General features: G+C 38.3%; 1 protein-coding gene across 1 annotated transcript in view; it reads left to right on the top strand.

Moving 5' to 3' along the window:
* LOC308419471 (bifunctional heparan sulfate N-deacetylase/N-sulfotransferase 4) overlaps nt 1-10,992 on the top strand; it is a gene marked incomplete at both ends in the record, with an annotated part of 319,742 nt that extends 308,750 nt beyond the window's left edge. Inside the window, 2 exons of the mRNA XM_080915202.1 lie at nt 8,501-8,603; nt 10,873-10,992. Of these exons, the coding sequence (XP_080771328.1) occupies nt 8,501-8,603; nt 10,873-10,992 (223 nt within the window). The remainder of the gene's footprint in view (nt 1-8,500; nt 8,604-10,872) is intronic.
* Nucleotides 10,993-13,112: the final 2,120 nt, after the last annotated feature.

Raw genomic sequence — 13,112 nt, forward strand, 5'->3', positions numbered from 1 at the left:
AGGGACACTTTGTATTATAAAGTATAATAGGTATTTTATATTATAATAAATCAATCTGTTTTTGAGTTGCCCTCCAATGTAAGTTCATTCAGATATTTTATTTACATTCTTTGTATGTGGAGACCTAATGCCTGAAATCACAAAGGTGAAAAAGATTTGCCTTCTGGATGTGATCCAGCACCATGGAAGGCCAGCACTTCCTGTGAGACAGGGTGTAGTATTTAGGATAGATTTGGAGAAGGTCTTTAATGTATGTTGTGTGATACTGGTCCACTGGGCAGATCTGAGCAAACATCACTTTATCCCAGAGAGGGAACTGACAACAGACAAAGCTACAGATAGTACTAAAGTCCATTTTGGTGAACCAGTGGGGTTCATTGGGATTAAGCGATGAGCAGAAGTAACTCTAAGACAACTGTTATCATTAGAAGACTGTCCCAGATCAGGTGGAAAGAGGTGGAAACTTGGAGCTCACTGCCCAGCTTGCAGGCAGCTGGATGGATGGGAGGATGCCTCAGTTAATCAGAGCATCTTCCAGGCAACTCTGCTGGGCTTTGTTTCTTCTTGACAGTTTGACTGGTGCCCGTTTGTTCCAAGTTGCCTCTCTGGTTTCTGTTTCCCCAGGTTTCTTAACCGGTCTCTGCTTCTGCCAGGCTACTTGGTCTGAGCTCTGTACCACAGTTCCTCTGAGAGTGACTCTCAGAAGTCTTATGGTTTATATACTTTGGGGTAGGGTAAAAAAAACCTAGTGAATCTGGTTAGCAAATTTAGGGACTTCCAGGAACTATTTTGAGTTGCTCATTTCATGTCTCAAGGGGTTTCCCTGAAAGATGAAATGTTTGCCTCCCCTTAGAACAATGGTTCTAACAAACTGTGGGTTGCAACCCATTTTGTGGTTGAATAAGCCTTTCACTGGGGTTGCCCTGTACCAACAGAAAATACAGATATTTCCATTACGATTCAAAACTCTAGCAGTATTACATTGGTGAAGTAGCAGCAAACATATTTTGTGGTGGTGATGGGGGTGACTGCACCATGAGGAAACTATAGAAACACAGTACTAGAAAAGTTGAGAACGACTGTGTTAGGACATCTTGTCTTTTCACCTTCCTACAAATAACCTGTCTTAAAATATCCTGTTGTTTCTTTTCATTTTTTTCTCATCCTATGTCTTAAGAAGTTTGCCCATGCAAAGTTTTAGCCTCCATGGAAGTGATTGCATGATAAGGTTTTTTTCTGTATTTTATTTATTTTTATATTCAAATAAAATCATGCAACATTGTAATCTGTTGCTGAATCAGATTCATATGAATCAATTCATATGAATTGGCAGAGGCAGCTTGAACCAATCCCCAAAACATTTATGAATCAGCAATGGTAGGTTGATTTAGAAGAAATTCCAAGGCTCTGCCAATTGGTCCAAATGCACAGAAGTTGACCAAACAAGAATAGTAAGGCATATCAATACTACCCAGCATCATAAGCAAAGACCAGTGTCAGTAAAGCCCAAAAGGACCAGCAAAGAATGACAAGGTATACCATTGTCACGCAGCATTGTCTGCTGTCCACTGGGTTATCCTTTCTAAACATCATGTATTCTCTTGAGCATTTACTTTAACAAACTACTGCATGTCCTTTTTACAGGCTGCCTCCAAAAAAAAAAAAAAAAAAAAAAAACCATCACGTGACTGTTCTTAGCAAAACATCTTCCCCACATTTCTGCTTGAGCAAAACAGCCTCTCATAAGACAGTTTCCAGAACAGAATAACACATGACACAACCAAGTCACTAAAGAAATTAGAAGATTTTTTTTATTTTTATTTTTATAACTTCAGCATATGACATCAGCCATTTTGCTCTGTTGCAGGGGTTGTAGGCCAAAGTTTAGAAAGTCATGCATGGAGGATTGTTTTTATTTCACCCATCCATGTGTTAGACATTCACTGGGAAGTCTCAAGAAGCTGGATGTGGTCCAAATTGCCCAGGATGCAACTGTCTACATGCTTCTTCGCTCTCATCTTTGGCTACAGAATCAAAGACTGGGCGTTTAGCAGCATGAAGATTTTCCATGCAGTCTCCTTGTATCTGGCAGGGGGATCTTGTGGTCTACAATCATCATGACTTCTGAGATACAAACTTGACACTCACAGAGCTTGCTTCACTCTGTTGGGCACAAAGGTCTGTTCATCAGGTCCAAATTTAAGATAAGGAGATGCAACCCCATCTCTGGGCAAAAAGGGACATGCTGGGTGACAGCAGGGCATGTGGAATGGCATGTGCTGGCCACGTCCTGGGAGATCAGACCTATGTATTCAAGCAATTTTAAAATCAGGGAAGCAAGTTAACAACAAAAAGAAAGTGCTCCAAGCAGCTGAATCACACTTTCAAAGGGCATGTATTTTACTCATATAAAACTTCCCCCAAGCTTTGATATAAAACCGATTATATTTTAGATGAAATTCTAACAAGCCTGATTATATAATTTCCCAGTTCACAGCAGATTAGACTCAGCAATTAGACAATTAGAGAGGGTAATGGAGGGACAGGAAAAGCAGTAATGAGATTGAGTTTTTCCTTATCCACTAAAACAATCCTAATGAAGTTCTTACCTACACATGGAAACAATAGCAGCACCAGGCATGCCCCTGTTGATTGAGTAGACAAAGCTTCCCTTAATGTGTTTTGCATTAATAGTTATTGATGCTGGCATATCTTGCCCTTCTCAGCAATAGCCTAGGTAATGCTTCTGTCCTGTTTACTGCAAATAGTTGCTTAAAGCTCAAAAAACCTGTAAAATCATACTTATGAAGGAATTTATAAGCAAGTAAAAAAATGTATGGGTTTTAATATATCTCACATATCACAGAATGTAACTATTGTAGTGATGCTTAGCAAATACAGTCAGAAATCACTAAACAATGAACTGATATAACCTAGAGACAATCGGACTGTTAGAGTTTATAAAGTTAGCTATGCAATTCATGGGACATGACCCCAAATAGTCAGAGTGACAAAAGCCCTATGCTTTTTAAAGGACCTTCAGTATTCAGAATCACTCATTCCTCAGTCTGAACAAAGTTTTGACTCGCGGCATCTGCTGTGCAGAACAAGAAATGGCAGCAGCTTACCCTGAGACCTCACACTAGCAGAGAGGAAAGACGCCTTCAGCATTCATCCAGATGCTTCCATTTTGTTATCAGTGTTGTAGTCAGCCTTGATGCTGGTACATATTCTCATCCCGAGGCAGAAAATAGTGTTTAGGGCCATTGTACTGCAGATATCCCCATCTCGTTTTGCACAGAAGGCTGATTTCTTTTCCTCTCTTGGGAAATTAATGAAAAGTGGAGGAAGGCCTTTAGTACACAGGGAGCAGATTGAAAAGTTCAGGTTGAAAATGGGTCTGTCTTCTTTTATCCATTTGACTACTGGTGAATCTGATTTTAATTGGTAAGGTGTAGGAGAATAACCTGTAGAGAGCGGATCAGGTCTCTCTAACAATAGGTCAGGGAAGGAAGCAAAAGGAAATCTCCCTCCCACTAGGAAGGAGTACACTTATGTGCAGAGGCAAGTTACAGGTGCTCGCGTGTTATAGGAATGGGCCCGGGGCAACAAAATATTCAGCAACTAATTAACTTTACATCCCAGCCAATTATGCTCCATCTTCCTAAAACATCTGCTGAGCAACAAAAATGCAAACCTTTTCCATGTTTTATGCATGCAGCAAGTCCCATAGTGATACATTTAAATTTCCCCCTTCTTATTTGGTTCATTCTTTCATTTTTCCTATCTTGTTAGTGCTCAACAGAAGTTCCCATCTATTTGGCTTTACACAAAACAATTAGGCCACACATTTCTTCTCTTGGTAAATAAGTTGCAGCCATAGAAATAAAGTAGCATTAGAGTTTCCATGAGTGTCTAGGGATCCAATTGGGTCAATGCTACAGAACTGCTTCCCTTCCAGGCCCCAGAGGCAAGACAGTGTCTGCCAGCAGGGAATCTCCCAAAGTTCAATTTATCTGCAGCTGGCTGCAACCGTAGGTGTGGAAATGCTGGAAATGCTTTGCAAGGAGGTTGGCATTTGCCAGGACTTGTCTGCAAGCTCTCCCATACCCTCCTGCTTTGTCCCTCTTTTGCATAAACAGAGTTACTACTTGGACCATTGGACCACTGGTGTGTATGGTGGATTAGTCTGTGAGTGGCTACTGCAGTGGACATCTTGTTCTTCATCACCTTAGTGGGGGTTGATTGGAACTACAGTGTGTGTGTGTGTGTGTGTGTGTGTGTGTGTGTGTGTGTGTGTGTGATTATGACTCGGCTTGTAGTTGGTGTTCAGTTTTCTGTTCCCTGTGGTATGTTGGAATTAGAGGCAACACATTCACCTTCAGCACTTTGGCTGGATCAACATAGCAAGTGCAAAGATATGACAAGGTAAACGTAAACTGGGTGTTCTGAAGTTTAAACCCCAAATATCACCGGCTAGACGGCTGGCTGAGTAGACAGGTGGCACACAAATATCTGAGGTGATGTGTGCCCCACATGCAGAAGCTGAGCAGAGCACTTAGAGAGGCTTCCAACATATTGAGGACATTGATTTCTTCTCTGGGTTTGCTGAAGTCTTGATGCTCAACTGACCCACATATAAACAACCAGAAAGAACCCCTTATTAACAGAAGACCATCCCTTTGCTGAGAAACCAAGGGACACATTTCTGAATATGACCTTGCTCATTTTGCCGGATTTTAATTCAGTTAATTTGCCCGCTTAAAAAGAAAAGTGCCTGAAAAATTAAACTAGCAACAGTAGAATTGTGTACTTTATGCTTCTACTTTTTAAAAATGGTCTTGTTTCAATCGATGGTAAACAACGAGAACCCATCGCATCCTGTGATGGGACCACTGATCAACTACACTCAGTGTCCATGCTCTGAGAGGTGGACCCTCAGTACTTTTACCCTCGAAGAAAGCTGTGTGTGTCACTATGATGTCAGTCACAGCATGGGTCTCAATCTACATATGGCTGTACCTTTGTATTTCCCACTCTGCTGTATATAGAGTATCTATGACAAAGTGCTCAGGGTTATGAAGTCCATGAAGTCATGGCATCTACTGTGTTAAAGGTCAATATGGAAGATCCAGATTCTCTTTTTTTTTAAATTTTATTTTGTTGTCATTTTAGGAAATGACTTTAATGATCACAGCAATGTGTTCCCCAAGAAATGGTGATTTAATGTTTGAATGTTACAAGCACAAAGAAATGAAATGAGAAACATGCCACTGTATGCTGCAGATGTTCTGCCTCAGCATAGGATGAGCTTTAGGGACTCAGAATGCATTTCTTCATAAACTTGACATTCTCTTTACTGACTGGGTTTTTCACAGGCTGCTATTAGTGTAGTGTTCTACCCAGAAAAATATACTTGAATTTCTTTAAAATAACTATTTTGTGAAATTTCTCAGTATTATTACAGCAAGGTATCACATCTGTATATAGTTGAGTGTGGTTTCTGCCAAGTCTGAAGATGGAATAGTTTGGGACTCTATAGCACGTGACAGAAGACAAAACATCTTTGAGCACAAAAGCACAGCAATGAGAGTCACCCAACAGGACTATCTGCCTTCAACCACAGACAAGGAAAGAGCTACATTTTACTTTCCAGCTATAGTGCTTATGGCTCATGTTGTCTGAAAACACTATAATGTGTTCTATCTTTACACTTTGAAAAATGTAAAGATTTAAGTATGCAGATAAATAAAACCATGTTTAAAAAGGATGGGTTTCCTACCAAAAGCAATCTACAGATTCAATGCAATCCCCATCAAAATTCCAACCCAGTTCTTCATGGAATTGGAAAGATCAATGTGCAATTTCATATGGAATAACAAAAGACCTAGAATAGCTAAATCCATCCTCAACAACAACAACAAAAAAAAACATCTGCGGGAATCACTATCACTGACCTCAAGCTATATTACAAGGCAATTGTGCTGAAAACTGCATGGTACTGGTATAGAAATAGGCATGTGGATCAATGGAATAGACTAGAAGATCCAGAAATGAGCCCTCATGTATATGGTCACCTGATTTTTGACAAAGGAGCAGTAAACATTCAATGGAAAAAGGACAGCCTATTCAACAAATGGTGCTGGTCCAACTGGCACTCAGCATGCAAAAGAATGAAAATAGACCCTTTCTTATCTCCTTGTACAAAGCTCAAGTGTAAGTGGATCAAAGATCTCCACATTAAACCAGATACACTGAAACTATTAGATGAGAAAGTAGGGAAAACCTTAGAACACATAGGCACAGGAGAAAATTTCCTGAACAAAACACCAATGGCTCAAGCTCTAAGGTCAAAGATTAACAAATGGGACTTAATGAGATTGCAAAGTTTCTGTAAGCCTAAGGACATCGTCAAGAAAACAAAACAGCAACCAACAGAATGGGAAAAGATCTTTACCAACACCATATCAGATAGAGGCCTAATATCCAAGGTGTACAAGGAACTCAAAAAGCTAGACACCAGAGAATCAAATAACCCTTTAAAAATGGGGTACAGAGCTAAACAAAACGTTTTCAGTTGAGGAACACCAAATGGCCGAGAAACATCTGAGGAAGTGCTCCACATCCTTAGCCATCAGGGAAATGCAAATCAAAACAACCCTGAGATTCCACCTCACACCAGTCAGATTGGCCAAGATCCAAAACTCAGATGACAGCAGATGCTGGCGAGGCTGCGGAGAAAGAGGAACACTTCTCCACTGTTGGTGTGGTTGCAAGCTAATACAACCACTCTGGAAATCTGTCTGGCGATACCTCAGAAAATTGGATATAGTACTACCTGAAGACCCAGCTATTCCACTTCTGGGCATATACCCCAGAGACACTTTAATATACAACAAAGATATATGCACCACAATGTTCATAGCAGCTCTATTTATAATAGCCAGAAGCTGGAAGGAACCCAGATGTCCTTCAGAAGACGAATGGATACAAAAATTGTGGTACATATACACGATGGAATACTACTCAGCCATCAGAAACAATGACTTAACCAAATTCTTAAGAAAATGGCTGCATCTAGAGAATATCATCCTGAGTGAGATAACCCAGTCACAAAAGAACAGACATAATATGCAGTCACTGATAGTGGGATGCTAACCCCAGAGGCTTGCACTCCCCCAGAAACAACTCACAGACTGTATGAAGTCTAAGAAATAAAGAAAACAAAACAAATCAAAAAAATATTTACAAAACAAGAAAACTTTATTTCCATGTTACATTTTGTTTTACATGTACTTTAGCTCATTGTAACTATTAAGTTTTCAAGGCATACAACCAAACCTTGAAAAAATCAAGTACTGACTAAAAAATATATTCATATAGTTTTATATAAAAATTATGTTAAAATCTGAAAAAAAGTACTGACAAAAAAAGTATAATTTTAAGCAAAAAAATGTTTAAAATCTGTACATTTATCTTTGTTTTGTAAATAAAGTTGTTAAAAAAAGGATGGGTTTATTCTTTCTAAGCAAAATATGATACTGTTGAATGTTTTAAAATTTTATTTGTGGAAAACCTCCTAATTTATTTGAAGGATTAAATGAAATACCATAAAAATTGACTTAAACCATCCTGTTCCATTTTTGTTTACTCTTTTGAAAGTTGTAAAAAAAATGAACTATAAAATAAAATACAGCCTTTTTCCAAATTAGAAAGCTTAGTTACACTTGTGCTCAGGATAGTATTAATGAGTTCTCTTACAAGTCTGACCAGGGTGAATATGATGCTGACAGATTCACCCTTTACCCTTTTCCCTCTCCCTTGCTAAAATCCATTAGATTCCATTCCTAAAGCTAGCCCCCAAGGTCCATTCCCTTACTTGGCTATTGACTTGCTCCTGAGACCAAACACCATGGCCAGACAATCAAACTTCATTATTTAACTAACATGTCCAACCAGGGCTTACCGACTCATCAAAGCACAGGACGCCCCCCCCCCCCAAACCTTAAAAACCCTCTTCTGCAAAAATGACCTGCTGCTGATTCTTCTGATGTCTGCTTCTGCCTGATCCAGAGGCACACCCCTGCCATCCCTACTTCCCCCTCTGGGAATTTCTTAGAAATCTTTCAGTCTATTTTCACGTGGAAATCAGAGTCATAGGTAAACAAAATATCTAAAGGCCCTTTATAGGCATGCCATAGTTTTAATGTTTAGTCATTCAGGTTTTTTAAATAGACTCATAACTAAAATATGGAACACAAAATTTCAGCATAAAATTGTACTGAAAGTGTATACATCTTTCCTGTAGAGTAGAACTTTTTGAATATATAGTAAAACATAGTATTTTAATGCCTATTATCATTTCTAAATTCAACTGAATATCTGTAGAAATGAATTAAGATAAAGCAACATGCATACAAGAGTGTATCTCCTTTATCTGACTGGTAAGGCTCTTTACTGAATATGTTTTTGCAATTTTTACATGTTTTATGTCTTTTAGGTTTGATCCCCAAAAAGGCTTTTGGTGTCAGCTGCTGGAAGGAGGAAAAACAAAATGCCTTGGAAAAAGCAAAGGCCGAAAATACCCACCCATGGATGCAGAGGTACTGCATACTTGCCTTGAATTATTCCCGTAAGAAGTTGCCATTTGAAAATTAGAAAGAAATCCAAATCTTCTGATACTGTCATGCAATCAATAGTTTTATATACTTAGATGTTAGAAAGAAGAAAGCCGTGCTATAGTACATCACTTAAATTTCCTGTTGGAATTTAATTCAGACACAAATATATACGGAAAAGTTACACCTTTACACATTGGAAAGCACTTAAAATGCATTTTTAGTAAATATTGGTATAAAGATTACTAACATGTATTAATAGCAAACTTCCCTAATTTGCTTTCAGTTTCTGTGAGAAGCAGCATTTCTAAAAGGCGATTTGGGGAGGGAAGGTTTTACTTCAGCTTATCATTTCCAGACCAAACTCCAGCACTGAAGGAAGCTAAGCGAAGACCCTTGAAGAGTTGAAGCAGAGACCATGGAGAAATGATGCTTATTGGCTTGCTCAGCTAACACTCTTAAACAGCCCTAGCCAAAATGGCTAAGGTTGGCACTGCCCACAGTGGGCAGAGCCCTTCTGCATCAGAGTCAAGAAAATGCCCCTACAGACATGCCCACAAGCTAACTGATGGAGTCAATCCCTCTTCTCAGATGTCTCTAGTTTACATCAAGTTGACAAAAACTCAACAGCAAGTATATATTTCATATCAATAACATGCCTGAAACGGAGCTAACCAATACAGAAAATACAAGGATAAGACAGCTATGAATTTACTGTACAGTGAAGAGCTAAGTTAGGGTCACTGAATTATAATAAGAAGCATAAAATAATAGTAAAGCACAAAAGAAAAAATTAATAAAACTTATAATATGTGGAAAGATGCCTTGTATGAGAAATGATGTTGGGAAACTGGCCAGACAGTGTGAACACTTTTCCTAAGGCGAGGAGGGCAAGGGCAGGATGCACTCTTCATGCGTTGCTATGGTGATATAAGGGCGAGAACGTCCTTGAAATACTTTTGAACTCAGTAATTTCTAAAGGGTTTCAGAAATCACTTTAATCTGCCCAAAACATCAATGTAACATTCCCACTACTGTAAACATCTTATTCCCCATTTGAAGTGCTTACCATCTGCTTTAAGGAAGGAAACATAATGAAATGCTTGGCGAATGGTCCAAGATGAAATGTAATTGTCCTAAATCCATTTCCACAGTATACACAAAAGTTGCTAGGGGAGTTTTATGAAGAAAGAAATTTATTTGTGTAAAAAATGTAGAGAAGAGCTTAGGAGAGATGGTAAAGTTTCTATAAAATGGAAAGTATGTTTGATCAGTACAAATGTTTATCCATGAAATATTGATGAATCTCACATTAGACAGTTAAAACAAAACAATTGTTTTTTTCAATTGTTGTATGAAGAATATGGCAGAGAGAAAACCAAGTTCACAATTCTCTGTTTTTCATAAATACACACATATATACATACATATACACACATATATACATATGTATATATACACATATATGAATGTACATATGTGTGCATATTTTATGTATCTGTATATATTTGCATATATATATATACACATAGAGATTTTCACATACATATATTCACACACATTCATCTGGAGTCTGGAATGACCGCTCACTGGTCAGGACCGCTTGCTGTAACTCCCGCAGAGCTGCATCATATCCAGTGCCCTCTTCTAGCCTTTACAGTCCCCGAGTACCTGAATACATATGGACACACGTACAAATAACAATAAACCTTGAAAATGTGAAGAAAACATGTTAAATCTAAAATATAACACCAAATTCTTTAGATTGATGAAGCATATGAAGAGTTATAAGTAAGCCTATTTTTATAGATATTACAGATACTGTTTTATGAAAAGTTCTGAATAGACTTTTAAAATATGTGCTATGGTCAGTTATGATTATAATAATTAATTGTACTCTTTGAAGACAGTTGTGGTTTAAATTTTTCTAGTATAAGGAGTAATTTTAAAGGAAATGTGTACATATTTTATCTCACTCACCCCTGTATATCTGGTTGTGTATGAACATTTCCTCTTTCTCTGGTATTATGCTGTTATTTTCTCTTTGTAAATCTCAAAATGTGCTAAAACTATAGTTAACTTTCCTGATGATTTTTGTGCCTCTTTGTCTTTTACATCGGTGATTTATACAGAGTGTGTCCAAATGTAAACGATTAGGGAAAAAAAAAAAGGTAAAGCATTTTGTAGATACATATTGTGAAGTTTAGACACTCCATGCGCCGAATGTCTATTAAATCTTCCCTTTTGTCTCCAGTCCAGAACTTTCCTCTCCAGCTACTACCGCGACCACAACGTGGAGCTCTCGAAGCTGCTGCACAGGCTGGGGCAGCCTCTGCCCTCCTGGCTGCGACAGGAGCTGCAGAAAGTGAGATAGCACCCTCGAGGGGAACGTGGCACCGAGTCATCGTAAAGTAGATAATGCAAACCACGCAACTTTATCCTTTTCATACATGTGATTGTCAGGAGAGGACTGTGAACAAATGCCCTCCGATGTTTTTCATCAAACAAAAGCATACATGCACGCATCGCCAACTATTAGCATTATTTTTTTCCTGGAGGCTTTTGGAAAATAAAATATGAGGCTTGTGGCAATATCCAGTGTCTAGTCTGGGGATCACCACACAGCTCACTTCTTCTGTTATCCAGATTTCAGGTCACCATTCATGAATGCTCTCACTGTATGCCAATTAAAGTTAAACTCTGAGGAACAGATAAGGACTACAGAGTCTAAAATTGAATTCAGGTGTAACCCAGTGTCCGAATGAAGGGCTAATGGTTCTAAGCATCGTTTATCTGTTGGTTCAGCTTCCCCTTGTAAGGGAGGCTCCATTTTCACTGAGTGTCCCATGTCATCGCAAGGGCATGCCATTCTCAGAAAACTCTAGCGTGGTCTCTGGAGAGCCCCATTAAAGTGGGAGAGTGTGATTCTGAACTGTAATATCCTAGAAAGCAAGGGCCATCTTTGGTGGGCCCATGATCATGTTACATCATCAGTCTAGGTTTTCTTACCTTGGCAGTGATTGAGCATTTTTTCATGTTTTGTTCACTATTCTAAATAGGGAGAAAAAAAACTTTATTGACTAGAAATGTAAACACCTAGATGTATTTGCAGATCTAAATAGGCATTGTCCCTTCTTTGTAAGAAATGTGTCCATCTCTTTAGAGCATGATGTTTTATATATGCTGCTGCATCTACTGTGGTAAAGTTTTGCTGTCTATGTTAAAAAAAAAAACATTTAAAACCTACATTATACTGAAAATTATCTATTTGAACATCCCTAATTCTCGAACTTAAACTCGATTTCATAGACATAAAACTCATAAATTAATTTAAGACAAGAAGTGTTATTTTGTTTTGAGTTACAGGTTCCTATAGTGTTTGAAGGCTATGTAAAACATGTTAACTGGAATTTTATCCTCTTTGTCAATGATGATCTGGAAAAGCTTGATTTATCTCTTTAGTGATTCATGAAGGTAAATTTGCTAAAACAGTCAACCAACGTGATGTTGGGAACATTATCCACAAATCTCCCTCCTCCTGAGCAATTTATTTTCACTTTAATTCAATAACAAATATTTAGAACTTTTTATTTTAGTGTGTGTGTGTGTGTGTGTGTGTGTGTGTGTGTGTGTAAGAAAGAGAAAGGGAGGGAGGGAGGGAGGAAGAGAGAGAGTGAGAGAGAGAGAGAGAGAGGGAGAGAAGATGAGTTAGGCACTGGTGTTTCTTTCTTTTTTTATTTTTTAAGATGTATTTATTTCATGTGAGTACATTGTCTCTGTCTTCAGACACACTAGAAGAGGGCATCAGATTCCCACTACAGATGGTTGTGAGTCACCATGTGGTTGCTGGGATCTGAACTCAGTACCTCTGGAAGAGCAGCCAGTGCTTTTAAAGGCTGAACCATCTATTTCACTGTGTTTTTTGGGGGGTTATTTTTGGGGTTTTCTTAGCACTCCAATCTAAAGGCTACTGGACTTTATCAGAAAAATATGAGATTCTTTTTTTTTCTTTATTGGTATAAATTACAATAATTTTCCAGCTTTGCTTTTAACTGTGGGGCTTAAAGTCTCACCCTTGTTAGTTATATGAAAATGTTATACAATCTGTTAAAATGGTGAAAAACGTAACCACAATGATGATGGTATACTACTCCTATTTAGTCACCATTCTCCACCCAGTTCTTGATACAGCTAGGCCCGCCTGCCTTCAGGTGTGCACCCCTCCCCCCTTCCCCTCTACTGCACAGCGTTACACATGTGCAGTGCTGTGTCCAGCTCTATTACTATTTTATTGACTGAAAGAAAAAAGTCTTCTTTCCTTTACAGGACATGAAAATGATAGTTATAGACTGAGGATATTTTCATATCAAATAATATTGATATAACTCAATCAAGAACATCAAACTCATTACCAAATTTAGCAATGACATGAATTTTCTGAGGTTTTTTTTCACATTTTAATTATGTATCCACATCACCTACCTACCAACACCT

This window comes from Micromys minutus (assembly GCF_963924665.1).
Source record: "Micromys minutus genome assembly, chromosome: 4".
NCBI lineage: Eukaryota > Metazoa > Chordata > Mammalia > Rodentia > Muridae > Micromys > Micromys minutus.